The 27,454-nt window shown below is 46.9% G+C and overlaps 1 protein-coding gene across 2 annotated transcripts in view; it reads left to right on the top strand.

Annotated features, from left to right (window-relative positions):
- Nucleotides 1-27,454, top strand: part of LOC138260967 (rho guanine nucleotide exchange factor 3-like) — a 197,999-nt gene that overhangs the window by 129,537 nt on the left and 41,008 nt on the right. For both annotated transcript variants that reach the window (XM_069209525.1, XM_069209526.1), the window contains 2 exons: nucleotides 15,837-15,899; nucleotides 16,375-16,471. In XM_069209525.1, the coding sequence (XP_069065626.1) occupies nucleotides 15,837-15,899; nucleotides 16,375-16,471 (160 nt within the window). The remainder of the gene's footprint in view (nucleotides 1-15,836; nucleotides 15,900-16,374; nucleotides 16,472-27,454) is intronic.

The raw sequence follows: 27,454 nt of genomic DNA, 5'->3' as shown, positions 1-27,454 counted from the left end.
CAGAGGTACTAATAAGAACAGACAATACCACTACGATGCATTACCTCAACAAACAAGGAGGCACGAAATCTCTCACCCTCTCCAGGGAAGCCCAACATTTTTTGAATTGGCCCTCGCAGCAAGGCATCAGACTCTCAGCGGTCCATCTGCCGGGGATAGACAACAAGATAGCGGACTCACTCAGCAGACAAAGATCGAGCTGCCACGAATGGGAGCTGGACCAGTCCACAGTGGATTACATTTTTTCCAAGTAGGAAACGCCAACAATCGACCTGTTCGCCAGCAAGTGGAACGCCCAATGCCAGTACTTCGCAAGCTGGCATCACCAAAAGGGATCTTGGCGGAATTTGTTTTCCATAGTTTGGTCAGGCATCTTTGCTTACGCCTTTCCTCCAATTCCATTGATCCCAAGAGTCCTCACGAAGATGAAGGCAGAGCCGTGCACCCTGATATTGATAGCTCCGTACTGGCCTCGCCAACACTGGTTTGCAGAGCTTCTTCTATCAAGGAAGCCTCACGTTCTGCTGGAACCGTCGCTGCTCTTACTAACAATGAACAAAGGGCAAATATTGCACCCAGATCCTCACTCGATGCGATTGTCAGCATGGCTCCTGTGCGCAGGGAGTTTGCGCATCTGAATATCCCAGAGGAATGTAGGGACATTTTGTCCAGAGCTAGAGCAGATAGCACTACTAAGGCTTACTCTTGCAAATGGAAAATATTTTTTTTCTGGTGTCACCAGTGGCAAATTGATCCACTATTCTCACCACCAGAACAATTGTTGCCTTATTTATTATATTTAGCGCAATCAGGCCTGGCGCATTCCTCTATGAAGGGTCATCTGGCGGCAATAGCATCATACAGGCGCTCGGACTCCTCTCCTTCACGGTATTCCTCTAGATTAATCAAACGTTTTTTTAAAGGACTTTTCAGGGTCTTTCCTCCATTCAGGCCTCCTCCTCCCTCTTGGAACCTGAATATTGTTCTAGCACTGTTAATGGAGCATCAGTTTGAACAGATCCATCAAGCTTCTCTGAAATTCCTTTCTTTGAAGGTTGCTTTACTGGTGCCTCTCACATCAGCCAGACGGGTCAGTGAGATACAGGCCCTCTCCATACAGGAGCCGTTCTTGCAGATCAAACAAGACAAAATACTGCTACGTACAAACCCGCATTTCATCCCCAAGGTCCCTTCGGATTTCCACATGAACGGGCCATTAGGTTTTAAAACCTTTTTCCCACACCCATCTACTCCTGCGGAAAGAGCATAACACTCCTTAGACATTAAGAGATATGTTAAATTCTAGCTGGACAGAACTAAGTCCTTTCGCCGCTCCAATCAATTGTTCGTAGCTTACAGTGCACCCAGACGAGATCAACCGCTCTCCAAGCAGAGTATAGCCAGATGGGTCTCCTCAGCCATTCGAATCTGCCATCAAGCAGCGGGTAAACCACTGCATTCATCGGTCCGTGCTCACTCTACGCAACAGTCTCTTCCTCAGCAGCGCTGTTTGCGGAGGTTCCCCTGCAAGACATTTGCAGAGCAGCGAGATGGAAAAGCTGCCATACATTTACGAGACATTACTGCTTGGAAGCAATATCTCAGGGAGAGGTAGCAGTGGGTCAGGCAGTCCTCAGGAACTTCTTCAGGTGAAGGTGAGCCATCTCTTTCATCCCTTCATCCTAAGATCAGGTATGCACATTGTTTGTCTATTACTTTTGGATAGGGGGTCCAATGGTTTGCATGTTTAAAAAAAAAAAAAAAAAAAAAAAAAAAAGAGAAGTAAGGATTGGGTTACCAGACGATATTTCGTTTGAAGTATTGCTTTATATATGTATTGTATACTCAGGTGTTTTGTGACATACATGACTACAATGTTCCAATGTGCATAAGTACTGATCGTTACTCTGATTCAAGCATGTGAATCTATGAAAGCTCCAATACTGGAGTAAGAAAATTAGTTAATTACCTGTAACTGTAGTTCTCCAGTATTGGAATCTTTCATAGATTCACATGCGACCCACCCACCTCCCCGGAGAAGCTCACTTTCACATATATATATCCCCCCCCCCCCCCCCCCCACATCCCTATCCTTAATGCACTTGTGCTTTGAAAATCTGAGGTGCTGGAGCATCTCTCTGGAGGATTCTAGAGGGTGGTGTCATCCGATTGGTGGATGCTCAAGTTTGGTCCTTTTTTCTTAAAATGACTATGATAGACTATTAAATTGAAAAGGCCTAGGCCCTTGTGGTAATATATTTCAACACTACTTGTGTAATTGTACTGGGGGCTCCCATCTCGACGACTGGGAATGATTCAAGCATGTAAATATATGAAAGATTTCAATACTGGAGAACTACAGTTACAGGTAAGTAACACATTTTCTTATCATTATGGGGACCCCCACTGAATCATAATTGGAATGCCGGGACCGCCCACTGAGTCATTATTGAAAGCTGGGGACCTCATCTGTTAATGTTTTTAATTTTCTAAGCAGTCGTGGACCCCCAGGGATCCCCAGACCACAGATTAAGAACCACTGCCCTAGACAGTGCAGCCACTCCGTCTCCATCCTCCCCCCATTCCTCTCCTGTCCTTTTACAATCAATGGATCACACAGTACTGCACGAGGAGGCATATCCTTCAGTAGGACATAACATATTGGTCAGAACCTCTGTCAATTGTCTTTGGCAGAATGGAACATTTTTTGGCACGGCGTAGCAACATTCTTTTGAAGCAATGAGCAACTCCGTTCAATCAGTTATGTGCAGCATGAACACAGCAATCAACTACAGGCTAGTACAAAGAAAGGCAGTACTGTTTAGTGGACGTAGGTACTCTTCAGCACAGCGATTGGTGCAGTAGAGTGTCTTCTATGGCACAGTGGCTGGCAATGTTCTGTGCGCCAGTGGCTGGCAATGTTCTGTTGGGCAGTGGCTGGCAGTGTTGTGTAGGGCAGTGGCTGGCATGGGGAAACTCACAAATGTAGGATAAGATGTCACTTCCTGGGGACTTCACTGAGAACTTTTTAAAAGTACAAAACTGCATCTTGCGCAAAATCAACAAGATAAATCTGTTTTGCCAGATCCTTTCCCCAACTGTGTTAATATTTTTATCATCTGGGTGATGGAATGACTTGTCACACTCTGTTGCACGAGTGACCCTCATTCTCTGACCTCCGCCATTCTCATTGGCCACACCCAACTCAAATTAAAAAATGAAAGATTTACGAAAAGCTGATATATATATGTACATGGAAATATTACAAAACGTGAAGAAATGTTGACAACATGGAAAGTTCTGAGTTACAAACAAAGGCAAACTCACTATCCAACCAGGAGAAACTTTTGAGGTGCATGCCCCGCTCTACTCTATCACAATGGCTACTGAGAACCAAGCAAGGTCATTTTCACACAATCCTCCTTCCATCTGTACTGTCCCGAGGTCAACTATCCCACATTACTGTGTCCTAGAAATCACCACTCTACGTCAAAATACTAGCAAACCATGGGCCTTTTCTAACCTCGCTTCTGTAGTGACTGATGAAGACCATGTCCACCTACGTCTACCCCGCTCTCCAAACGCCACCACAGTCGCCTTCAAGATCCTACTAGACTGCCAGGAGCTAGTGCATTGGCATCACCAAGGTTCACAATTTCTACCTTGCCATCACAAATGGTAACATTTTGGGTGTTGGTAGAGCTCAGTGAGTGTCCACTCTAATTCTCATGAGGCAGATCTGTCTCTACTCAAGAGTTCAAGTACCACAGATATTGTCAACCACTTCAAAACCCAGATCTGTATCTAGGGGTGAGTGTTTGAAACGTTTCAGCACTCCGTCCGTCATCCTTTTGTGTTGCTAAAGTTGCCCTAAGTGGGAAGGGTATGCCCTGATGTGGGTCCCGTGCCACTGGGTTCAAGCTAGCCTGGCTGATGAAGGGTGATACCCTGAAACCGGTCCCAGGATGCTTATTTCTGGTCCTGGGAGGTCCTTAACTGGCAGCTGGACTGTTCCTATGGGGAACAGGGTCAAGACTGATTTGCATATAGCTGGGGCAAAACTGGGTTGGCGTGGTGAGCAAAAGAACGATGAATTAAACCCAGATCTGTGACTGGGGGTGAGTGTTTGAAAATGTTCAGCATTCCGTCCATCATCCTTTTGTTTTGCTAACAACTTCAAAACATTGCTGGAGGTCACAGAAATCTAGATGTCGTCAAGCAGGCTGAAAAGTAATGCCTTAAAAACGTATAATGCATTCAGTATCTACCATGCCTTAACTCAGCTATTGTTCATATTAGCATTACACCCTTACCACCAGAAAAAAACAAAATTCTTAACAAGTGTAGCTGGGCAAAATCTGTACCCTGTACCGAAAAATAAGATGTAATTTGTACCTCCCATCTCTTGATATAAGAATATGCCGTTCTTGTTTCACCTGAAAGATGAACTTGATGCTAATGGTTTCTAGCTTGTCTCAACACTAAACTACATTGTCCCCCTGCCTCCCAGAAAGAATCCTGACAGAATAACAAAAATACTGGTAATACTCGTTACATTTTTCTAGGGGTTCCTTAGTAGGACTCCATACGACTGAGGAACAAAATTAGACACAACTTAAATTAAATTCCACAAACTATTAACGTGCAGCAATAGTGCACTCTCTGTCTCTTCGTGTAGTTCTTAAATGTAGAAATAACTATCTCTACAGGCGTGGATCTAGTCCCGCTGCACACAGTCCTTCATGCTGAAAATCTTCAAAAAGCTACAACAGCTGCTTATGAGCTCACAGAACAAATGTGCTTCTCTTCCAGGGGATCCTCATCAATAGTCATAAACATTGAATATTCCCGCCCTTGTGCGGGGACCCCGGAGCATATATAAAATATATACCTATAAAGTATGAAATATGCACGAAAAAAAAAATATATATATATAGCATTTTTAGTAGACATATCTTTCATACTAAATTCATATATACATGTGTAAAACAGCAATGCAGGCTATAATCATAAACAAGCTAAAATGCTTTATTTCTATGGAGTTTTTTTTTTTTTTAAAACCTCATAAAATTACAATAGAGAATAAATATCTACCCAAGCCCCCAAAACTGGGCTTAGGGAAATAAGCAGCAGCAATATCTAGAGAAAAAAAGAGAAAAACTACATTGAAAAACAATGGAGCATTCTTAGCCAATAGGCTGCATGCAGGTTAACACAGGAGAACCATAAAAACTTTGGCACCGTGCCTTTAAGACCCTGAGAACCTCCAGTATCCCACCATGCCTCAGGGGTGAAGGAAAGGTGACAGTTGGTTCACAGTTAGGTCAGTTCTTTTTTCCGGCTTCTTCTGAGAGGATCCTGGAGCATTGAGCTCTCTGTTTTCTGAGATTTTCTCAGAAAAATCCTTTAAAACCGCGTTTTTTTCCTGTTTCACTCGACAGATAACATCTTTGTCTGAGTTTGGCAGTTTTTTCCTGACAGAAAAATGCCTTCACTTTTTGTTAAATGCCCTTCTTGTGGGTAGAAGAAAGCCCAGTCAGACCCACACTCTTTGTATTGTGTGCCTGCCTCAGAGTCACTGCCCTGACACTTGCAAGCACTGCAAAAATATGTCAAAGAGGACTCTGAAGGACAGAGAGAAGATCAGGCTACATGGGCTTCATGAGAGGCAAAAGACATCGTCCTCTTCACTTCCCAGGCAACCAGCAGGCCATTCTCAGGAGAGAATGGCCAGGTCGACGTCAACAGGTAGGAAAGTACCTGTTTGTTCCCCGTCGACGTAGTCGCTGCCACCGTCTCACCGGCATAGGTCGACGGCGACCCGCCCGACGTCGAAGGATACGGCGTCGAGGGAACATGGTCATTGCAGGGGCATATCTCCGTCGACGGCAGCCCGCCGATCGATGTCGAGCCATCACCGGCGCGCCCTTTCGCCGCCGAAGACTTCACGCCCTCTGACGTCAAGAGACACGGCGTCGAAATCGCCACGACGGCATGAGCGACATCCGCCGTCGGCCACTCGCCGCTCCACGTCGAGGCACACGACGGCGAGTAGGTCAAGGTCAAGAGATCGCCGCTCGACGTCAAGACACTCCACGTCGAGACATTCAACGTCGAGACCGGACCAACCAGTGTGCCCTTCGACATCGGCACAGCCGTCGACGTCGACACAGGTTTTACCTGTCTCGCAGGGAGTAGAGCATCGTCCTCCAGCGGATAAGGCACCATCTCCAGTGGTCTCCATACGGAGCGACTCATCTCATTCGAGAGCGGCATCATCAGGGCATGTTTCTCCCATCAACTTATCACCTAGATGGTTGGAGAGCCTTAATAGACCAACGGCCTTCCCGGATTCACAATACTCTCGAATGTACTCTCCTACTGCCTCTATCCCGAGAACACCATCGCCGACAGCGCAGGCAGGACGGGCTCGTTCTGCTCCTCGTCAACCGACCGTGAGGCCTGGGCGCTCTGTTACAGCATCTCGCAGCAGGTCTCGTTCCCAACGGAGATCCGGGTCACGATCACGACACAGAAGATCACCCTCTTGGTCGCCGTCAGGATCATCTGTTGGGCGTTACTCCCCCACCCTAACAGATTCTCCACCTGCTAGGATCTCACCGGTGGATGACATTACCACTTTTAACGAGGTGCTGTTAAGGGGAGCGCAGAAATTGAATATAGAGGTTCCGGAGCCATCTACCTCCTTGTCAGTCATCTTTGAGACTCTGCAGCACAGATCAGTGTCGAAAAAGCTACTACCACTAGTGCCGGGCTTATTGCAGCCAACCATGGACACTTTTCTGACCCCAGCCACACTCAAGTCTGCCCCGGCTAGGATCCTAAAAAAAATATAAGGCTCCCGAACAGGATCCTTTATTCCTAAGAAAGGATCCGCCACCGGACTCTGTTATATTGGCCGCAGCCTGAAAAACCCACTCGGTGGCATCATCCTCCACGGTCCTCCCGGATAAAGAGAGCAGGCATCTAGACTCTCTGGGGAGAAAGATGTGCGGTACGGCGGCATCTGCAATGAAAGTCACCAGCGCTTCTGCACTCCTGGACAGGTATGACTGTTCTCTGTGGGACTCCCTCCACAGATTAACAGAAAAAATTGCCCAGAGAAGACAGACGGGACTTTCAAGAAATTCTGCAAGAGGGATGCCTGGTATCCAACCAGGTCCTCAGCGTGGCGGCGGATGGGGCGGACTTAGCTGCGCATGGGTATGCGCATGGAATCTGTGCTAGAAGGTCTTCCTGGCTAAGACTGACTGGTTTAAAGCAGGAAGCACAGCAGCGCATCCTAAATCTCCCTTTCAGTGGGAACTCGCTGTTCGGTACCCATGCAGATGAAGAGATGGCCCGCATGAAGACAGAGGTGGACACCATGAGGGCAGTAAGCCTGGAAAGGAAGAAAGATTTCAGGCGGAGGTACAGGCCTTATGACAGGCGCCCCTTCCAGCAGAGGGTTCAAACCCCTCACTGGTCCCAAAGGCCACAACAACAGCAAGGACGCCCCCTTTTTCAGGCTCGTAAGCCCACAAGGGAGAGAGGGTCAAGTAGACCTCAACAGTCCACACCGAAAGCGCCGGCCAAACAATGAGATCTCGCTTCCCTCGACACTGTACACCACTCCGGTGGGGGGGAAGTATCACAGGTTATCTTCACGAGTGGCACTCTATCACAAAAGACAAATGGGTGCTCAACATTGTCGAAAATGGCTACTCTTCTTTTCAGACAGCCTCCACCACACTTGCCACCAGCCAGATGCATTCCATCTCATCTCAGCCTGCTGCGCAAAGAGGCTCTCGCCCTCTTACAAAAGAAAGCAACAGAAAAGGTTCCACCTGCGCACAGAGGAAAGGGGGTTTACTCCTGTTATTTTCTGGTGGTGAAAAAGGGCAGAGAGGGTGTTTTCAGACCAATTCTGGACTTACGGCTGCTGAACAAGTACATAAGAAAACAGAAGTTCAGGATGCTAGCTCTTCACCAGATTTTCCCGCAACTACATCAGGGAGACTGGATGTGCTCCATCGACCTGCAGGATGCATATTTTCACATCCCAATAGCTCCCAAGCATCGGAAATTCTTGCGTTTCCAAATAGCTTCACAGCACTATCAGTTCAGAGTTCTACCATTCGGCCTGAAATCTGCCCCCGCGTCTTCTCGAAATGTGTGGCAGTGGTAGCGGCACATCTTCGAAAACAAAAGATCTTCATCTACCCATACCTAGATGACTGGTTACTGAAGGCTTCCTCTCCGGATCAGGCGAGAAGCCATCGGGACATTCTGCTCAGGGTTTTCGAGTCTCTAGGTCTTCAAATCAACTACCAAAAGTCAACCTTGATTCCAACACAGAACCTTCACTACCTGGGAGCTATACTAAACACAGAGCTCCAAAGAGTGTATCCTTCGGAGGAACGACTTTTATCGATACACAGGAAGTGTCAAGACCTGTTAAAAGCTGACGCACCTACTGCCCGTCAGGTGACATCGCTACTGGGCTCCATGGCTTCATGCATTTTCATTGTCCCAAATGCCAGGCTGCACATGAGGCCCCTTCAAGAGGCATTGGAGAGCAACTGGAGCCAAAGGACAGGTCGCTGGGAGGACAGAGTGCGGCTACCGACAGCGGCACTTCAGTCATTGCAATGGTGGATGCACAGACCTCACCTGTCAGTAGGTTCTCCGTTTCGCCAGGTAATTCCATCTGACACTCTGGTAACGGATGCGTCTCTTCAGGGATGGGGGGCTCATCTGGGTCCCCTCCAAGCTCAGGGCCTGTGGTCCGACAAGGAAAGGAACTACCACATCAATCTGCTGGAACTCAGACCGGTACATCTGGCCCTCAAGTCTTTCTCTCCATTGATTCAGGGGAAATCTCTCCTAATACAAACGGACAATACAACCACGATGTATTATTTGAACAAACAGAGGGGAACGAGATCCCTACCCCTATCTCGAGAATCCCAAACGATATGGCATTGGCTCCTGGCCAGGGGAATGTCACTTACAGCGGTTCACCTGCCAGGTCAACAAAACGTGGAAGCAGATTTCCTGAGCAGACACCTAGAGGACCCACACGATTGGGTCCTACACGGCGAAGTCGTCGAGGACATCTTCGCTCAATGGGGTCGACCTCAATTGGATCTCTTCGCAGACGAAGTAAACAAGAAATGCCCAGACTTCGCATCCAGGTTCTACCGTCTGGGATCTCGCAGGAATGCCCTGTTGATCGACTGGTCAGGGATATTTCTCTACGCCTTTCCACCGATTCCCCTCATACCGGCAGTGATCAACAAACTTTACAAATCCAGAACCAGAATGATTCTCATAGCGCCACAATGGCCCCGTCAATTCTGGTACACAGATCTCCTCAACCTTTCGGAAAAACCTCACAGGAGGCTGCCGTGCAGACCGGATCTTCTGAGCAGGATGGAGGGCAGGATTCTACATCCCAACCTACCCTCTCTGAGCTTAACAGCATGGCTCCTGAATTCCTGCAGTATGGACACGTAGGGCTCTCGCAGGAGTGCATGAACATCTTGAAAGAGTCCAAACGACCTTCCACGTGGCGTTCTTACGCTTTTAAGTGGAAGAGATTCTACATATGGTGCTGTCAACAAGGGCACAATCCCATACGGGATCAGGAGGATGTCATACTGTCTTATTTACTTCATCTGGCAAAGTCCGGTCTGCAGGTATCATCTATTAAGGTACATTTGTCTGCCATTACAGCCTATCGTAAGTCACCTTCTCAGGAATCCTTCTTTACGCAACCAGTAGTCAAGGATTTCTTAGGTTTGAAAAAAGTTTTTCCGCCCATTCGGAGACCCTCTCCTCCATGGGAACTGAACATAGTACTGTCAAAACTTATGGGCCCTCCTTTCAAACCTATACACAAGGCCTCTTTACAACACCTTACGTGGAAGACGGCTTTTTTGGTAGCCATTACTTCCGCGAGGAGGGTCAGTGAAATTCAGGCTTTGTCTTCCAAAGAACCTTACACAGTTTTTCACGACAATAGAGTGGTTCTGCGAACTCACCCATCTTTCCTTCCGAAGGTGGTGTCAGAATTCCACATCAATCAAACTATATCTTTACCGACTTTCTTTCCCAATCCGGAGACTCCGGCGGAGAAAGCATTGCACTCCTTAGACTTGAAAAGAGTGCTGAAATTTTATTTGGATAAGACAAAATCGATTAGACATTCCAACCACTTGTTTGTAAATTATGGTAATTTGAGGACAGGAGAGGCAGCATCTAAACGAACGATATCAAGATGGATAGTTTCTTGTATTGTTAATACTTACCAGCTGGCTAATAAACAATTACTAGCTAGGCCTAAAGCGCATTCCACAAGGGGAAAAGCGGCTACTGCTGCCCTCCTTAACAATGTCCCAATCTCTGAGATTTGTAAGGCTGCTACATGGAAGTCTGTACATACATTTACTAGACATTACTGTTTAGATTCAGATGCAAGAGCAGACGCCCAGGTTGGGCAGGCATCTCTGAGAAATGTATTTGCATAATACGTATCTATTCCTGCACTTCTATTAGACAGTCCGCAGAGCTTAGGGATGGGCTTGCTAATCTATTCAATGTTTATGACTATTGATGAGGATCCCCTGGAAGAGAAGGATAAGTTACTTACCTGTAAATCCTAGTTCTCTTCCAGGGGTATCCTCATCAAAGTCATAAACAACCCACCCTCCTCCCCGGACGCACGTCTCCTAGAAGTGCAGGACAGACTGTCTTTCGAATCAGTTTCACAGATTGTCACCGTAAAAAAGTACTGACCTAACTGTGAACCAACTGTCACCTTTCCTTCACCACTGAGGCATGGTGGGATACTGGAGGTGCTCAGGGTCTTAAAGGCACGGTGCCAAAGTTTTTATGGTTCTCCTGTGTTAACCTGCATGCATACTATTGGCTGAGAATGCTCCATTGTTTTTCAATGTAGTTTTTCTCTTTTTTCTCTAGATATTGCTGCTGCTTATTTCCCTAAGCCCAGTTTTGGGGGCTTGGGTAGATATTTATTCTCTATTGTAATTTTATGATGTTTTAAAAAAAAAAAAAGCATTTTAGCTTGTTTATGATTATAGCCTGCATTGCTGTTTTACACATGTATATATGAATTTAGTATGAAAGATATGTCTACTAAAAATGCTATATATATTTTTTTTTCGTGCATATTTCATACTTTATAGGTATATATTTTATATATGCTCCGGGGTCCCCTGCACAAGGGCGGGAATATTCAATGTTTATGACTTTGATGAGGATACCCCTGGAAGAGAACTAGGATTTACAGGTAAGTAACTAATCCTTCTATAACATGACTAAAGATGCAGTTGAACCCATCAAATCGACCAATAGACAGTCTTTTAAAGAAAACAAATCAATCTAGATTCACCTTTGTGTCACAATTTTCCAATACAAGTCCAAAGATAAAAATAATCATCAACATTCACTGGGAAAGTTTGCAAGCAGAAAACTATTTCGGTGATCTGTTCAAAAATAGACCACTGTTTACTTTCCACTGCTCTAAAAATCTAAAAACTCTTGTCTAACAAACATAAAACATGTGCAGAAAGCAGCTTTTCTTTTAAAGGAACCTTAAGATGCGGCAGTTGTGTTCACTGTAACAATGTATTATTAGAGGACTGTCACCCATCCTCACCATGGTCACAAAATGTCTTTAAGACTCACAGCGAGCTGTGACGGTATGAACTGTATTAAAGCTTTGAAATGCCTATGCGGATAGTTAAACATTGGCGAGACTGAATGAAAAATTAAAGTAAGAACTACAGAGCACAAACGCAACGCAGGTAACAGATTGAAAACCTCAGGGAACCCACTGATTGAACAATAATCGCAACACCATTTAATTCTGGTTTCAAGTGCTTGAACTAATTCTACGAAACCCTGAGATGGACAATAAAAAACTGTTACAAAGAGAAATCTTTTGGATAAATCTTTTCACTACTCCACAGCCAGTGGGCATGAACGACAAGTTAGAAATGCCTTTTTTTTCCCTCTAATATAGACACTCAGATTGCAGCCTGAGTTTCATTAGGGTCGAGCCTGCGTTGCATGCGCTCGCGCATGCCTATCGCAGCGAGACGCTTTTGTATTTAGAAAAGGGCTCGGAGCCCTGTCAACTTCACGTCAGTGTTTTTTATTGGTTCGTGGGCTTGCCTAATAAAATCTTCTTGCTTTCATTAGTCGAAGGCAAGCATACGTCATGCCTTTTCCGGTGGCTAGCCCTCCTCCAGCGCAGCGACCAAGTACAGAAAACATGCGAGGCTCGCTGTTTTCCATCGGGCTCGTGGACTTCTTTTTCTCTAATTTACGAGCGCGATCTCGCTTGGCAGAAGTCGAGCGCTTTACATAGTTAATTTAACTTTTTCGGGTTGTGTACACAAATGTACTTTTGCCCGATAGGTGAAAAGTCGGGTTAGGAGTTTACAACGCGATCAGCTCTAACATGAGCAAACGCGAGACCCGTTGCATTGTAAATGCTTGTTTTATACAGTTATCACAGACTGTACTGCAAATATCTTGTTTGAATTGTTTTAATTCACTTCAGCCATGAGTTTCATCATGTATGTCAGTTTTATAAGATATTCATTAAAAAGCATATCTTTTTTAAAGCATAGGTGAAATGTTGATCTGTTCGTTTATTTCTGAATTTTCTCTATCTGAATTCCAAAATTGTTAGTGGGTGTTTTTGCCTTTTGTCTACCCTTTGGATTTTCTTATCCTAGGTTATTTATCTGTTGTGGATTAGGAGTACATAGTTCTATCATTGGAGCTCACTCCCACAGTGTCGTCATTGACCACCTGTCATAAATTATATACATTATTACAGTGGTGTTCACCTACAAGGCAGGGAGAAGAGCTTTTGGTTTACATTAACTTTACTGTGCATCATGAGCATGCAGTGTCATCTCGTTTCCGGGTAGCTGTTGTCCATACAACATACACTGTGGACCTTTCAATCATGGAGTCATTTTGACAGGTAGTCAGAGATGTTTCTGGTTAACCTTTAACCTTAGTTCACATGACATGGCACTAACCTCTGATAACCACGGTCACACCTCTATTTCTATTATCAGTCTCGTTCTTCAGAGGAGGTAAAGTGTGAGGGCCACTAGGTAATAGATTGATACAGCCTTGAGCACCTAAACGTTCACAAGGGGATTATTGGTACTTGTTGGATCATGCTTAATGTGCCCTGAGTTTCTCACTCTGGTTGGCGGTACTAGTGCTGAGCATCTTTTCTCAAATGTATTTTTGACGACGATTTGTTTGGTGTTTTAGGGCAGTGTTAGGCACTTTTATGCATGTAGTAGGACCGTTTCCGTATGCATGGGATTCTTGACTGTAACTGGTGTTGATTAACCTTGTCTGACTGTCTTAAATCCACGTTTCATTATACCATACAGCAGTTCTTCGCTTGCCAGGTGGCAATGAGGTTGCATGATATTTGTGTATCTTTATCTTAATATAGGTGTTTTGGGCAGTGTTGCTCTCTTAGCTTCGTTTTCCTTATTGTCTAACATTCTTAAGATTATAGATGACTGATTGTTATTGTTGCTTTCAGCAACTTTCTCTGAGGAAGGGCGTTTGTTGCCTGAAATGCACCCAGGACCTATGTAATATACACATTGTACAATGGATGTGATTTTTGAACCCTCAGTTGTGTTTTGGATAATCAAACTAGACCATGTATGAGCACTTTTGATGTATTTCTTTTGGATGAGTTGAAAACAATAAATTAAATAAAGCACTGTTGGTCTGTGAACGCAAAATGTTCTTGAGGTTTTTTGAGGATTTTTCAGTTGGGTAACACAAGCCTGTATGAGCATCTACTGTAAGACTGTGCAGTGGAGCTAAAACTCTCATTGAGGCACCAACCATAGCACTTGATAAGCAGGACACTCCACTGGCTACCATATGATCAAGTACAACATTGCACAGGCCATCCAACCCAATAGATTTTGTAGAGATTTCCACCACCATCTCTGCTCTGCCAACTGTAAATTCACTAGAACTTCAGCCTCCACGTTTGTAAACTTTTGTCTGAACCCTATGAACAGAATTGTAGCCACGATGCAGCATTGTAGTTCCCTTAGAGTTCATCAGCAGCTTTGAGTATATTTCTTCTGCTTTTCACTTAATATGTCTTACTGGATGCAGAGTTAGCCCAACCAAATAAATTGTTGTCATGTCTAGCCAAGACAAAATATGAAAATATAACCTTTCGTAAATTGCCCACCGCACTCAACCAAATCTAATTCCCAATCCAAGCCAGACAATAATGGACTTATTCCGGCCTTTTGCTCATGAGGTTTCAGGCTCAAGTTGAAACCCAAAGCCCGGCTCATGCATTTCTGATAGTCAACAATTACAATTTTCTAATTCCTTTAATTTAAAATAACAATTTATAAGTGTAGATACACTTTAAGATTGTCATCCACGGATAGTAGGTGAAGGGTTGAAGAACATACCATGACTTAGCTATTCACTTTGTGTGAGATTATAAGACAAGGGTAAATATTAATGATGGCAGTGAAAAATACAGAGATAGATTAGTGGGAAAATGAAAAACAAATTCTTATTATTTTGTGAGGTGAAGGAAGGAGCGAGGTTTGTACCCTTGGGGAGTAGTTGCCCTCTTATGGGATTTGGAGGGGGACAGTACCAGTGGAGAGGTGTTAGTCTCCTCTGAAAATTGGAAGGATGCATGTACTGATGTGAAGTGGTGCCCTCCTGAGATTTGTAGGGGGACAGTACCGATGGAGAGTGGTTGTTCTCCTCTGAGATCTGGAGAAAGGCATGTTACTGATGTGAAGTGGCTGCTCTCGCCTGGGATTTGGTGGGGGGACTCTACCAATAGAGAGCAGTTGTTTTCCTTTGAGGGGTGGTTGCCCTTTTCTGATATTTTGAGATTTAGAAGGAGAGGTGTATTCATGGGGAGTGGTTCAATCTAGTGACATTTGGAGATTGAAATATGTGAGTGGGAGCGGTTGCCCTATACTGAGATTTGGCTCAAGATGTGTACTGATGAGGGGTGGTTTTCCTCTCTTGAGATTTAGGAGGGGTGTACTCGAGGGAAGTGGGTGCCTCTTGTGAGTTGTGGAGATAAAGATATACGCTTGGGAGCGTTTGCCGTCTTGTGAGACTTGGAAGGACGAGTGTGCTGTTGAGTGTCCTACTCTGAGATTTGGAAAGACGCTTATTCTCATAGGCAGTGATTGCTTTTTCTGATATTTGTTGGGAGGCATCCACTGAGGTTTTAAACTTGCATATGTTTCAAAAGTTCAATGATTTGCACATGACGTGACATGTTAAAATGCAATGTTCTGTATTTGTTTTACCATCCTTGGGTTGTGGGGTTTAAGTACTGGAGTAAAAGTAGTTATTACCGTCCTAACATAGTACTCCCTGAACAAGTTGCTCGTTCAGTCACCCGGTAGTACTCTGGGCTGTGTGCATGTAAACAATACCATGCCAAGCACAGACACATACATTGGAGGGAATATTTTCTATTGGTTAATTTCCTGATGTTCTCTGTTTCATAGTCCAAAAAGGGCTCCAGATGGTCTTTTTAATGTCAGTAACCTACAAGAGAAATCATTAGCATCTTTCTGGTTGAATTTGTTGACAGGCAGTATCTGACCACCTATCTGTGTTAGTGCTCAACAACAAACTGATTGCTGTGCCTGGTGTCTCCATCATCCTGCTTCTCTCTGGTTGGGGAAAATGCAACTGAATTTCTAGGTTTACTGGAAAAAAATACATTAAGCTTTTGTCCATTTTTTTCACAGGTTATCTTTGAGCTTATGCAGGGGGAACAGCAGCTGGTGGACGACCTGAATCTGGTCAAGAAGGTAAAGATGCTGATGGCCGAGAAGATTGCACCGTAGCCACCTGAGTGTGCTTGATCTCTTGTGTAAGAGAAGCTTGAGCTGCAGCATGTGCTGTGCCGGCCTCTGAGAGAGTTTCAGAGAGGCCGATTATGCAACCCATCTGCTAGGAGTGTGTGCTGCTCTTGCTGACTGTGCTGCACTACCTGCAAGGGAGGAATGGCTTGTGCTGCTTGTGCTTGTGAAGCACTTGACTCCTGTGATGGAGGGATGTACTGCGCTGCTCCTGACCTTTTCAAGGAGCACTTGCACTGATCCTACCTGTGCTGCATCTGACCTCTGCGAGGGATGAAGGTTCAACTCCGAACTGTGCTACATCTGTGGGAGACGCTTGCACTGCTGATGCATCTGCTGTAGATTTTTTGTTTGTGCTGGAGCTTGCACTGTGGATGTGTGCTGTATCTGAGGGTACTTTAATAGTTTATTTCTTGCCCCTTAGAATTACTATGAGCCGATGCTGAAGCTGGCCATCATGTCTGAGGAGGAGCTGACTGAGATCTTCAGCACTCTGGATTCACTCATTCCCCTGCATGAAGGTAAAGTGACGTGGTGTCCCTTTTGAGGTGACTGTCTGTCACAGGGGCGTAGCACAGTTTGCTGCTGCACGTGTGGTACTCTTGTGCTTGAGGTGTGAGTTGTGCCCTAAGCTGTAGGATCTGCCTGACCCCTTAATGCACCTGACATATTCAGACTTCCAGCTCTTGAAGAACTCTTGACCCGGTAGACCCAGTTTGAGGGTATCCTATATGCACAGGCACTAGTGTAAGGAAATGCCTCCTTGGCATGGTTGCCCCCTGACTTTTTGCCTTTGCTGATGCTATGTTTACAATTGAAAGTGTGCTGAGGCCTGCTAACCAGGCCCCAGCACCAGTGTTCTTTCCCTAACCTGTACTTTTGTATCCACAATTGGCAGACCCTGGCATCCAGATAAGTCCCTTGTAACTGGTACTTCTAGTACCAAGGGCCCTGATGCCAAGGAAGGTCTCTAAGGGCTGCAGCATGTCTTATGCCACCCTGGAGACCTCTCACTCAGCACAGACACACTGCTTGCCAGCTTGTGTGTGCTAGTGAGGACAAAACGAGTAAGTCGACATGGCACTCCCCTCAGGGTGCCATGCCAGCCTCTCACTGCCTATGCAGTATAGGTAAGACACCCCTCTAGCAGGCCTTACAGCCCTAAGGCAGGGTGCACTATACCATAGGTGAGGGTACCAGTGCATGAGCATGGTACCCCTACAGTGTCTAAACAAAACCTTAGACATTGTAAGTGCAGGGTAGCCATAAGAGTATATGGTCTGGGAGTCTGTCAAACACGAACTCCACAGCACCATAATGGCTACACTGAAAACTGGGAAGTTTGGTATCAAACTTCTCAGCACAATAAATGCACACTGATGCCAGTGTACATTTTATTGCAAAATACACCCCAGAGGGCACCTTAGAGGTGCCCCCTGAAACTTAACCGACTGTCTGTGTAGGCTGACTAGTTCCAGCAGCCTGCCACACTAGAGACATGTTGCTGGCCCCATGGGGAGAGTGCCTTTGTCACTCTGAGGCCAGTAACAAAGCCTGCACTGGGTGGAGATGCTAACACCTCCCCCAGGCAGGAGCTGTGACACCTGGCGGTGAGCCTCAAAGGCTCACCCCTTTGTCACAGCCCAGCAGGGCACTCCAGCTTAGTGGAGTTGCCCGCCCCCTCCGGCCACGGCCCCCACTTTTGGCGGCAAGGCTGGAGGGAACAAAGAAAGCAACAAGGAGGAATCACTGGCCAGTCAGGACAGCCCCTAAGGTGTCCTGAGCTGAAGTGACTCTAACTTTTAGAAATCCTCCATCTTGCAGATGGAGGATTCCCCCAATAGGGTTAGGATTGTGACCCCCTCCCCTTGGGAGGAGGCACAAAGAGGGTGTACCCACCCTCAGGGCTAGTAGCCATTGGCTACTAACCCCCCAGACCTAAACACGCCCTTAAATTTAGTATTTAAGGGCTACCCTGAACCCTAGAAAATTAGATTCCTGCAAACTACAAGAAGAAGGACTGCCTAGCTGAAAACCCCTGCAGAGGAAGGCCAGAAGACGACAACTGCCTTGGCTCCAGAAACTCACCGGCCTGTCTCCTGCCTTCCAAAGAACTCTGCTCCAGCGACGCCTTCCAAGGGACCAGCGACCTCTGAATCCTCTGAGGACTGCCCTGCTTCGAAAAAGACAAGAAACTCCTGAGGACAGCGGACCTGCTCCAAAAAGACTGCAACTTTGTTTCAAGGAGCAGCTTTAAAGACCCTGCAATCTCCCCGCAAGAAGCGTGAGACTTGCAACACTGCACCCGGCGACCCCGACTCGGCTGGTGGAGAACCAACACCTCAGGGAGGACCCCCGGACTTCTCTACGACTGTGAGTACCAAAACCTGTCCCCCCTGAGCCCCCACAGCGCCGCCTGCAGAGGGAATCCCGAGGCTTCCCCTGACCGCGACTCTCTGAAACCTAAGTCCCGACGCCTGGAAAGACCCTGCACCCGCAGCCCCCAGGACCTGAAGGACCGGACTTTCACTGGAGAAGTGACCCCCAGGAGTCCCTCTCCCTTGCCCAAGTGGAGGTTTCCCCGAGGAAGCCCCCCCTTGCCTGCCTGCAGCGCTGAAGAGATCCGTTGATCTCTCATAGACTAACATTGCAAACCCGACGCTTGTTTCTACACTGCACCCGGCCGCCCCCGCGCTGCTGAGGGTGAAATTTATGTGTGGGCTTGTGTCCCCTCCGGTGCCCTACAAAACCCCCCTGGTCTGCCCTCCGAAGACGCGGGTACTTACCTGCAAGCAGATCGGAACCGGGGCACCCCCTTCTCTCCATTCTAGCCTATGCGTTTTGGGCACCACTTTGAACTCTGCACCTGACCGGCCCTGAGCTGCTGGTGTGGTGACTTTGGGGTTGCTCTGAACCCCCAACGGTGGGCTACCTTGGACCAAGAACTGAACCCTGTAAGTGTCTTACTTACCTGGTAAAACTAACCAAAACTTACCTCCCCCAGGAACTGTGAAAATTGCACTGTGTCCACTTTTAAAGTAGCTATTTGTCAATAACTTGAAAAGTATACATGCAATTGAAATGATTCAAAGTTCCTAATGTACTTACCTGCAATACCTTTCAAACAAGATATTACATGTTAAATTTGAACCTGTGGTTCTTAAAATAAACTAAGAAAAGATATTTTTCTATAACAAAACCTATTGGCTGGATTTGTCTCTGAGTGTGTGTACCTCATTTATTGTCTATGTGTATGTACAACAAATGCTTAACACTACTCCTTGGATAAGCCTACTGCTCGACCACACTACCACAAAATAGAGCATTAGTATTATCTATTTTTACCACTATTTTACCTCTAAGGGGAACCCTTGGACTCTGTGCATGCTATTCCTTACTTTGAAATAGCACATATAGAGCCAACATCCTACATTGGTGGATCAGCGGTGGGGTACAAGACTTTGCATTTGCTGGACTACTCAGCCAATACCTGATCACACGACAAATTCCAAAATTGTCATTAGAAATTGATTTTTGCAATTTGAAAAGTTTTCTAAATTCTTAAAAGACCTGCTAGGGCCTTGTGTTAGATCCTGTTTAGCATTTCTTTTAGAGTTTAAAAAAGTTTGTAAAAGTTTGAATTAGATTCTAGAACCAGTTGTAGATTCTTAAAAAGTATTCCAACTTTTAGAAGCAAAATGTCTAGCACAGATGTGACTGTGGTGGAACTCGACACCACACCTTACCTCCATCTTAAGATGAGGGAGCTAAGGTCACTCTGTAAAATAAAGAAAATAACAATGGGCCCCAAACCTACCAAAATACAGCTCCAGGAGCTTTTGGCAGAGTTTGAAAAGGCCAACCCCTCTGAGGGTGGCAACTCAGAGGAAGAGGATAGTGACTTGGAGGAAAATTCCCCCCTACCAGTCCTATCTAGGGAGAACAGGGTCCCTCAAACCCTGACTCCAAAAATAATAGTCAGAGATGCTGGTTCCCTCACAGGAGAGACCAACAACTCTGAAATCACTGAGGATAACTCCAGTGAAGAGGACATCCAGTTAGCCAGGATGGCCAAAAGATTGGCTTTGGAAAGACAGATCCTAGCCATAGAGAGGGAAAGACAAGAGATGGGCCTAGGACCCATCAATGGTGGCAGCAACATAAATAGGGTCAGAGATTCTCCTGACATGTTGAAAATCCCTAAAGGGATTGTAACTAAATATGAAGATGGTGATGACATCACCAAATGGTTCACAGCTTTTGAGAGGGCTTGTGTAACCAGAAAAGTGAACAAATCTCACTGGGGTGCTCTCCTTTGGGAAATGTTCACAGGAAAGTGTAGGGATAGACTCCTCACACTCTCTGGACAAGATGCAGAATCTTATGACCTCATGAAGGGTACCCTGATTGAGGGCTTTGGATTCTCCACTGAGGAGTATAGGATTAGATTCAGGGGGGCTCAAAAATCCTCGAGCCAGACCTGGGTTGACTTTGTAGACTACTCAGTAAAAACACTAGATGGTTGGATTCAAGGCAGTGGTATAAGTAATTATGATGGGCTGTACAATTTATTTGTGAAAGAACACCTGTTAAGTAATTGTTTCAATGATAAACTGCATCAGCATCTGGTAGACCTAGGACCAATTTCTCCCCAAGAATTGGGAAAGAAGGCGGACCATTGGGTCAAGACAAGGGTGTCCAAAACTTCCACAGGGGGTGACCAAAAGAAAGGGGTCACAAAACCTCCCCAGGGGAAAGGTGGTGAGACAGCCAAAAATAAAAATAGTCCAGAGTCTTCTAAAGGCCCCCAAAAACCTGCACAGGAGGGTGGGCCCAGAGCCTCTTCACAAAACAATCCTGGGTACAAGGGTAAAAACTTTGATCCCAAAAAGGCCTGGTGTCGAAACTGTAGTCAGTCTGGACACCAAACTGGAGACAAGGCCTGTCCCAAGAAAAGTTCCACTCCAAACTCCAATCCAGGTAACACTGGAATGGCTAGTCTCCAAGTGGGATCAACAGTGTGCCCAGAGCAAATCAGGGTCCACACTGAAGCTACTCTAGTCTCTGAGGGTGGGGTGGATTTAGCCACACTAGCTGCCTGGCCGCCTAACATGCAAAAATACAGGCAGCAGCTCTTTATTAATGGGACAAGTGTAGAGGGCCTGAGGGATACAGGTGCCAGTGTCACCATGGTGACAGAGAAACTGGTTTCCCCTGGCCAATACCTGACTGGAAAAACGTATACAGTCACCAATGCTGACAATCAAACTAAAGCACATCCCATGGCAATGGTAACTTTAGAATGGGGAGGGGTCAATGGCCTGAAACAGGTGGTGGTCTCCTCAAACATCCCAGTAGACTGTCTGCTTGGAAATGACCTGGAGTCCTCAGCATGGGCTGAGGTAGAGCTAAAAACCCATGCAGCCATGCTGGGTATCCCTGAACTGGTGTGTGTAAAAACAAGAGCACAGTGCAAGGCACAGGGTGAAAAAGTAGAGCTGGAGTCTGGAAAAATGGCCCAGCCTACCAAGAGAAAAGGAAAGTCAGTTGGGAGACCAACTGCAACACAGTCAGAAAAAGGGAACCTCTCTTCTCAGGAAGAAGTTCTGCCCTCGGAGGGAACTGAGCCTTTGGAGCTTGAACCTTATCAGGTTGAGCTCTTAGGCCCAGGGGGACCCTCAAGGGAGGAGCTGTGTAAGGGACAAGAAACCTGTCCCTCTCTTGAAGGCCTTAGGCAGCAAGCTGCTGAAGAGTCCAAGGGCAAGAAAAATGGAACACATAGGGTCTATTGGGAAGATGGACTCCTGTACACTGAGGCCAGAGACCCCAAACCTGGTGCCACTAGGAGAGTGGTAGTGCCTCAGTCGTTCAGAGAGTTTATTCTGACCTTAGCCCATGATATTCCCCTTGCTGGGCATTTGGGACAAACCAAGACGTGGGAGAGGTTAGTCAACCACTTCTACTGGCCCAATATGTCCCAGAAGGTTAAGGAGTTTTGCCTCTCCTGCCCCACCTGTCAATCCAGTGGTAAGACAGGTGGGCACCCAAAGGCCCCCCTCATTCCTCTTCCAGTGGTGGGGGTCCCCTTTGAAAGAGTGGGTGTGGACATAGTTGGTCCACTGGAACCTCCCACAGCCTCAGGAAATATGTACATCCTAGTAGTAGTGGATCATGCTACTAGGTATCCTGAAGCTATTCCCCTTAGGTCGACTACTGCCCCTGCAGTAGCCAAGGCCCTCATTGGTATCTTTACCAGAGTGGGTTTCCCTAAGGAGGTGGTGTCTGACAGAGGTACCAACTTCATGTCAGCATACCTAAAACACATGTGGAATGAGTGTGGAGTGACTTACAAATTCACTACACCATACCATCCACAAACTAATGGCTTAGTTGAGAGATTCAACAAGACATTAAAAGGCATGATCATGGGGCTCCCAGAAAAACTCAAAAGGAGATGGGATGTCCTCTTGCCATGTCTGCTTTTTGCTTACAGAGAGGTGCCACAGAAGGGAGTAGGATTCTCACCCTTTGAACTTCTGTTTGGCCACCCTGTAAGGGGACCACTTGCTCTTGTTAAAGAAGGCTGGGAGAGACCTCTTCATGAGCCTAAACAAGACATAGTGGACTATGTACTTGGCCTTCGCTCTAGAATGGCAGAGTACATGGAAAAGGCAACCAAAAACCTTGAGGCCAGCCAACAGCTCCAGAAGTTTTGGTATGACCAAAAGGCTGCACTGGTTGAGTTCCAACCAGGGCAGAAAGTCTGGGTTCTGGAGCCTGTGGCTCCCAGGGCACTCCAGGACAAATGGAGTGGCCCTTACCCAGTGCTAGAAAGGAAGAGTCAGGTCACCTACCTGGTGGACCTGGGCACAAGCAGGAGCCCCAAGAGGGTGATCCATGTGAACCGCCTTAAGCTCTTCCATGACAGGGCTGATGTGAATCTGTTGATGGTAACAGATGAGGATCAGGAGGCAGAGAGTGAACCTCTCCCTGATCTTCTGTCATCAGACCCAAAAGATGGCTCAGTAGATGGAGTGACCTACTCAGACACCCTCTCTGGCCAACAGCAAGCTGATTGTAGGAGAGTCCTACAACAGTTTCCTGAACTCTTCTCCTTAACCCCTGGTCAGACACACCTGTGTACCCATGATGTGGACACAGGAGACAGCATGCCTGTCAAAAACAAAATCTTTAGACAGTCTGACCATGTTAAGGAAAGCATCAAGGTGGAAGTCCACAAGATGCTGGAATTGGGAGTAATTGAGCGCTCTGACAGCCCCTGGGCTAGCCCAGTGGTCTTAGTCCCCAAACCTCACACCAAAGATGGAAAGAAAGAGATGAGGTTTTGTGTGGATTACAGAGGGCTCAATTCTGTCACCAAGACAGATGCTCATCCAATTCCCAGAGCTGATGAGCTCATAGATAAATTAGGTGCTGCCAAATTCTTAAGTACCTTTGACTTGACAGCAGGGTACTGGCAAATAAAAATGGCACCTGGAGCAAAAGAGAAAACAGCATTCTCCACACCTGATGGGCATTATCAGTTTACTGTTATGCCCTTTGGTTTAAAGAATGCCCCTGCCACCTTCCAAAGGTTGGTGAATCAAGTCCTTGCTGGCTTGGAGTCCTTTAGCACAGCTTATCTTGATGATATTGCTGTCTTTAGCTCCACCTGGCAGGATCACCTGGTCCACCTGAAGAAGGTTTTGAAGGCTCTGCAATCTGCAGGCCTCTCTATCAAGGCATCCAAATGCCAGATAGGGCAGGGAACTGTGGTTTACTTGGGACACCTTGTAGGTGGAGGCCAAGTTCAGCCACTCCAACCCAAGATCCAGACTATTCTGGACTGGGTAGCTCCAAAAACCCAGACTCAAGTCAGGGCATTCCTTTGCTTGACTGGGTATTACAGGAGGTTTGTGAAGGGATATGGATCCATTGTGACAGCCCTCACTGAACTCACCTCCAAGAAAATGCCCAAGAAAGTGAACTGGACTGTGGAATGCCAACAGGCCTTTGACACCCTGAAACAAGCAATGTGCTCAGCACCAGTTCTAAAAGCTCCAGATTATTCTAAGCAGTTCATTGTGCAGACCGATGCCTCTGAACATGGGATAGGGGCAGTTTTGTCCCAAACAAATGATGATGGCCTTGACCAGCCTGTTGCTTTCATTAGCAGGAGGTTACTCCCCAGGGAGCAGCGTTGGAGTGCCATTGAGAGGGAGGCCTTTGCTGTGGTTTGGTCCCTGAAGAAGCTGAGACCATACCTCTTTGGGACTCACTTCCTAGTTCAAACTGACCACAGACCTCTCAAATGGCTGATGCAAATGAAAGGTGAAAATCCTAAACTGTTGAGGTGGTCCATCTCCCTACAGGGAATGGACTTTATAGTGGAACACAGACCTGGGACTGCCCATGCCAATGCAGATGGCCTTTCAGGTTCTTCCACTTAGAAAATGAAGACTCTCTTGGGAAAGGTTAGTCTCATCCTCTTTCGTTTGGGGGGGGGTTGTGTAAGGAAATGCCTCCTTGGCATGGTTGCCCCCTGACTTTTTGCCTTTGCTGATGCTATGTTTACAATTGAAAGTGTGCTGAGGCCTGCTAACCAGGCCCCAGCACCAGTGTTCTTTCCCTAACCTGTACTTTTGTATCCACAATTGGCAGACCCTGGCATCCAGATAAGTCCCTTGTAACTGGTACTTCTAGTACCAAGGGCCCTGATGCCAAGGAAGGTCTCTAAGGGCTGCAGCATGTCTTATGCCACCCTGGAGACCTCTCACTCAGCACAGACACACTGCTTGCCAGCTTGTGTGTGCTAGTGAGGACAAAACGAGTAAGTCGACATGGCACTCCCCTCAGGGTGCCATGCCAGCCTCACTGCCTATGCAGTATAGGTAAGACACTCCTCTAGCAGGCCTTACAGCCCTAAGGCAGGGTGCACTATACCATAGGTGAGGGTACCAGTGCATGAGCATGGTACCCCTACAGTGTCTAAACAAAACCTTAGACATTGTAAGTGCAGGGTAGCCATAAGAGTATATGGTCTGGGAGTCTGTCAAACACGAACTCCACAGCACCATAATGGCTACACTGAAAACTGGGAAGTTTGGTATCAAACTTCTCAGCACAATAAATGCACACTGATGCCAGTGTACATTTTATTGCAAAATACACCCCAGAGGGCACCTTAGAGGTGCCCCCTGAAACTTAACCGACTGTCTGTGTAGGCTGACTAGTTCCAGCAGCCTGCCACACTAGAGACATGTTGCTGGCCCCATGGGGAGAGTGCCTTTGTCACTCTGAGGCCAGTAACAAAGCCTGCACTGGGTGGAGATGCTAACACCTCCCCCAGGCAGGAGCTGTGACACCTGGCGGTGAGCCTCAAAGGCTCACCCCTTTGTCACAGCCCAGCAGGGCACTCCAGCTTAGTGGAGTTGCCCGCCCCCTCCGGCCACGGCCCCCACTTTTGGCGGCAAGGCTGGAGGGAACAAAGAAAGCAACAAGGAGGAGTCACTGGCCAGTCAGGACAGCCCCTAAGGTGTCCTGAGCTGAAGTGACTCTAACTTTTAGAAATCCTCCATCTTGCAGATGGAGGATTCCCCCAATAGGGTTAGGATTGTGACCCCCTCCCCTTGGGAGGAGGCACAAAGAGGGTGTACCCACCCTCAGGGCTAGTAGCCATTGGCTACTAACCCCCCAGACCTAAACACGCCCTTAAATTTAGTATTTAAGGGCTACCCTGAACCCTAGAAAATTAGATTCCTGCAAACTACAAGAAGAAGGACTGCCTAGCTGAAAACCCCTGCAGAGGAAGACCAGAAGACGACAACTGCCTTGGCTCCAGAAACTCACCGGCCTGTCTCCTGCCTTCCAAAGAACTCTGCTCCAGCGACGCCTTCCAAGGGACCAGCGACCTCTGAATCCTCTGAGGACTGCCCTGCTTCGAAAAAGACAAGAAACTCCCGAGGACAGCGGACCTGCTCCAAAAAGACTGCAACTTTGTTTCAAGGAGCAGCTTTAAAGACCCTGCAATCTCCCCGCAAGAAGCGTGAGACTTGCAACACTGCACCCGGCGACCCCGACTCGGCTGGTGGAGAACCAACACCTCAGGGAGGTGTGAGTACCAAAACCTGTCCCCCCTGAGCCCCCACAGCGCCGCCTGCAGAGGGAATCCCGAGGCTTCCCCTGACCGCGACTCTCTGAAACCTAAGTCCCGACGCCTGGAAAGACCCTGCACCCGCAGCCCCCAGGACCTGAAGGACCGGACTTTCACTGGAGAAGTGACCCCCAGGAGTCCCTCTCCCTTGCCCAAGTGGAGGTTTCCCCGAGGAAGCCCCCCCTTGCCTGCCTGCAGCGCTGAAGAGATCCGTTGATCTCTCATAGACTAACATTGCAAACCCGACGCTTGTTTCTACACTGCACCCGGCCGCCCCCGCGCTGCTGAGGGTGAAATTTCTGTGTGGGCTTGTGTCCCCTCCGGTGCCCTACAAAACCCCCCTGGTCTGCCCTCCGAAGACGCGGGTACTTACCTGCAAGCAGATCGGAACCGGGGCACCCCCTTCTCTCCATTCTAGCCTATGCGTTTTGGGCACCACTTTGAACTCTGCACCTGACCGGCCCTGAGCTGCTGGTGTGGTGACTTTGGGGTTGCTCTGAACCCCCAACGGTGGGCTACCTTGGACCAAGAACTGAACCCTGTAAGTGTCTTACTTACCTGGTAAAACTAACCAAAACTTACCTCCCCCAGGAACTGTGAAAATTGCACTAAGTGTCCACTTTTAAAACAGCTATTTGTCAATAACTTGAAAAGTATACATGCAATTTTGATGATTTGAAGTTCCTAAAGTACTTACCTGCAATACCTTTCGAATGAGATATTACATGTAGAATTTGAACCTGTGGTTCTTAAAATAAACTAAGAAAAGAGATTTTTCTATATAAAAACCTATTGGCTGGATTTGTCTCTGAGTGTGTGTACCTCATTTATTGTCTATGTGTATGTACAACAAATGCTTAACACTACTCCTTGGATAAGCCTACTGCTCGACCACACTACCACAAAATAGAGCATTAGTATTATCTATTTTTACCACTATTTTACCTCTAAGGGGAACCCTTGGACTCTGTGCATGCTATTCCTTACTTTGAAATAGCACATACAGAGCCAACTTCCTACAACTAGTGTATGTTACCATAGTTGGACATTTGCACACAGGGTGTAGGGCTCTGATCTGTGGAGTACCCCGAGGATTCTCGCTCAGCTCCACCCTCTTCAACACATGTATGACACCTCTGACCAGTTTCGTCAAAACCCACGGATTCAACATCAAATCCTACTCTGACACACCGCTCATCTGCTCCCTCTCCAAAGACACCATCAACCCGAAGACCAACTTCTACAACTGCATGACAGATGTCGGCAACTGAATGAAGGATAACTGCCTGAAGCTCAACACAGACAAGACCGAGGTACTGATCTTCGGAAACAAAACATTCCCATAGAATGC

This window comes from Pleurodeles waltl, chromosome 10 (genome assembly GCF_031143425.1).
Source record: "Pleurodeles waltl isolate 20211129_DDA chromosome 10, aPleWal1.hap1.20221129, whole genome shotgun sequence".
Taxonomy (NCBI): domain Eukaryota; kingdom Metazoa; phylum Chordata; class Amphibia; order Caudata; family Salamandridae; genus Pleurodeles; species Pleurodeles waltl.
The sequence above is the reverse complement of the archived record's forward strand: the minus strand, read 5'-3'. Positions and strand labels throughout refer to the sequence as shown.